At 59.4% G+C, this 754-nt stretch overlaps 1 protein-coding gene across 1 annotated transcript in view; it reads right to left on the minus strand.

Annotated features, from left to right (window-relative positions):
- Positions 1 to 220, minus strand: part of ETH_00037185 (uncharacterized protein) — a gene marked incomplete at both ends in the record, with an annotated part of 1,896 nt that extends 1,676 nt beyond the window's left edge. The window contains one exon of the mRNA XM_013374493.1: positions 194 to 220. Coding sequence (XP_013229947.1) covers positions 194 to 220 — 27 coding nt within the window. The remainder of the gene's footprint in view (positions 1 to 193) is intronic.
- Positions 221 to 754: the final 534 nt, after the last annotated feature.

Genomic DNA, 754 nt, shown 5'->3' on the forward strand with positions numbered 1-754 from the left:
GGTGCAGCAGCAGCAGCAGGAGACGCGGAGGCGATAGACACAGGGAGAGGGGAGGCGTTCAGGGAGAGCAGCAGCAGAAGCGTCTGGAGTTGCTGCTGCTGCTCGTGTTGCCGTGGCTCGAGGGACTCATCGCAGCAGCAGCAGCAGCAGCAGCAGTTGCTGCTGCTGCAGCTGCGGCGTACATACACCTCACCGCTTTCTGAGCGGACGTCCAAAACATTCGCCGCAAACTTCAAAGCAGAGACGCAGCTGCAGCTCAGCATGCCTAAGAACTGCAGCAGCAGCAGCAGCAGCAGCAGCAGCAGCACAGCAGCAGCAGCAGCAAGTGGGGGGCCTTTCAGCAATTAGCTGCTGCAGCCTGTGCTGCTAAATGCGCACAAAGAAAGCTCAACAAAAGCCGCAGCAGCAAACCAGCAGCAACAGCAGCAGCACCTCGGCCAGCAACGAACCAGCAGCAGCAGCAGCAAACCAGCACCAGCCGCAGCAAGCCAGCAGCAGCAGCAGCAGCAGCAGCAGGGCTGACCTCGAAGAGCAGCCAAAGGTAGAAGGTGGATTGGCTGCTGGCGTTTTTGAAGAAGAAAACAACAAAAGAAACATCCAGAGACAGCAGCAGCAGCAGCAGCAGGAAAAGCCGAATCACCAGAGAAGCCCGAGGCACTCCCGCCTCAAACACCTGCAGCAGCAGCAGCAGCAGCAGCAGCAGCAGCGGGAGATGAAGAAGTTGGCGTCGCTGCAGCAGGAAACCCCAGCACCC

Source organism: Eimeria tenella, genomic scaffold (genome assembly GCF_000499545.2).
Source record: "Eimeria tenella Houghton genomic scaffold, Eth_scaff2093, whole genome shotgun sequence".
Lineage (NCBI taxonomy): Eukaryota > Apicomplexa > Conoidasida > Eucoccidiorida > Eimeriidae > Eimeria > Eimeria tenella.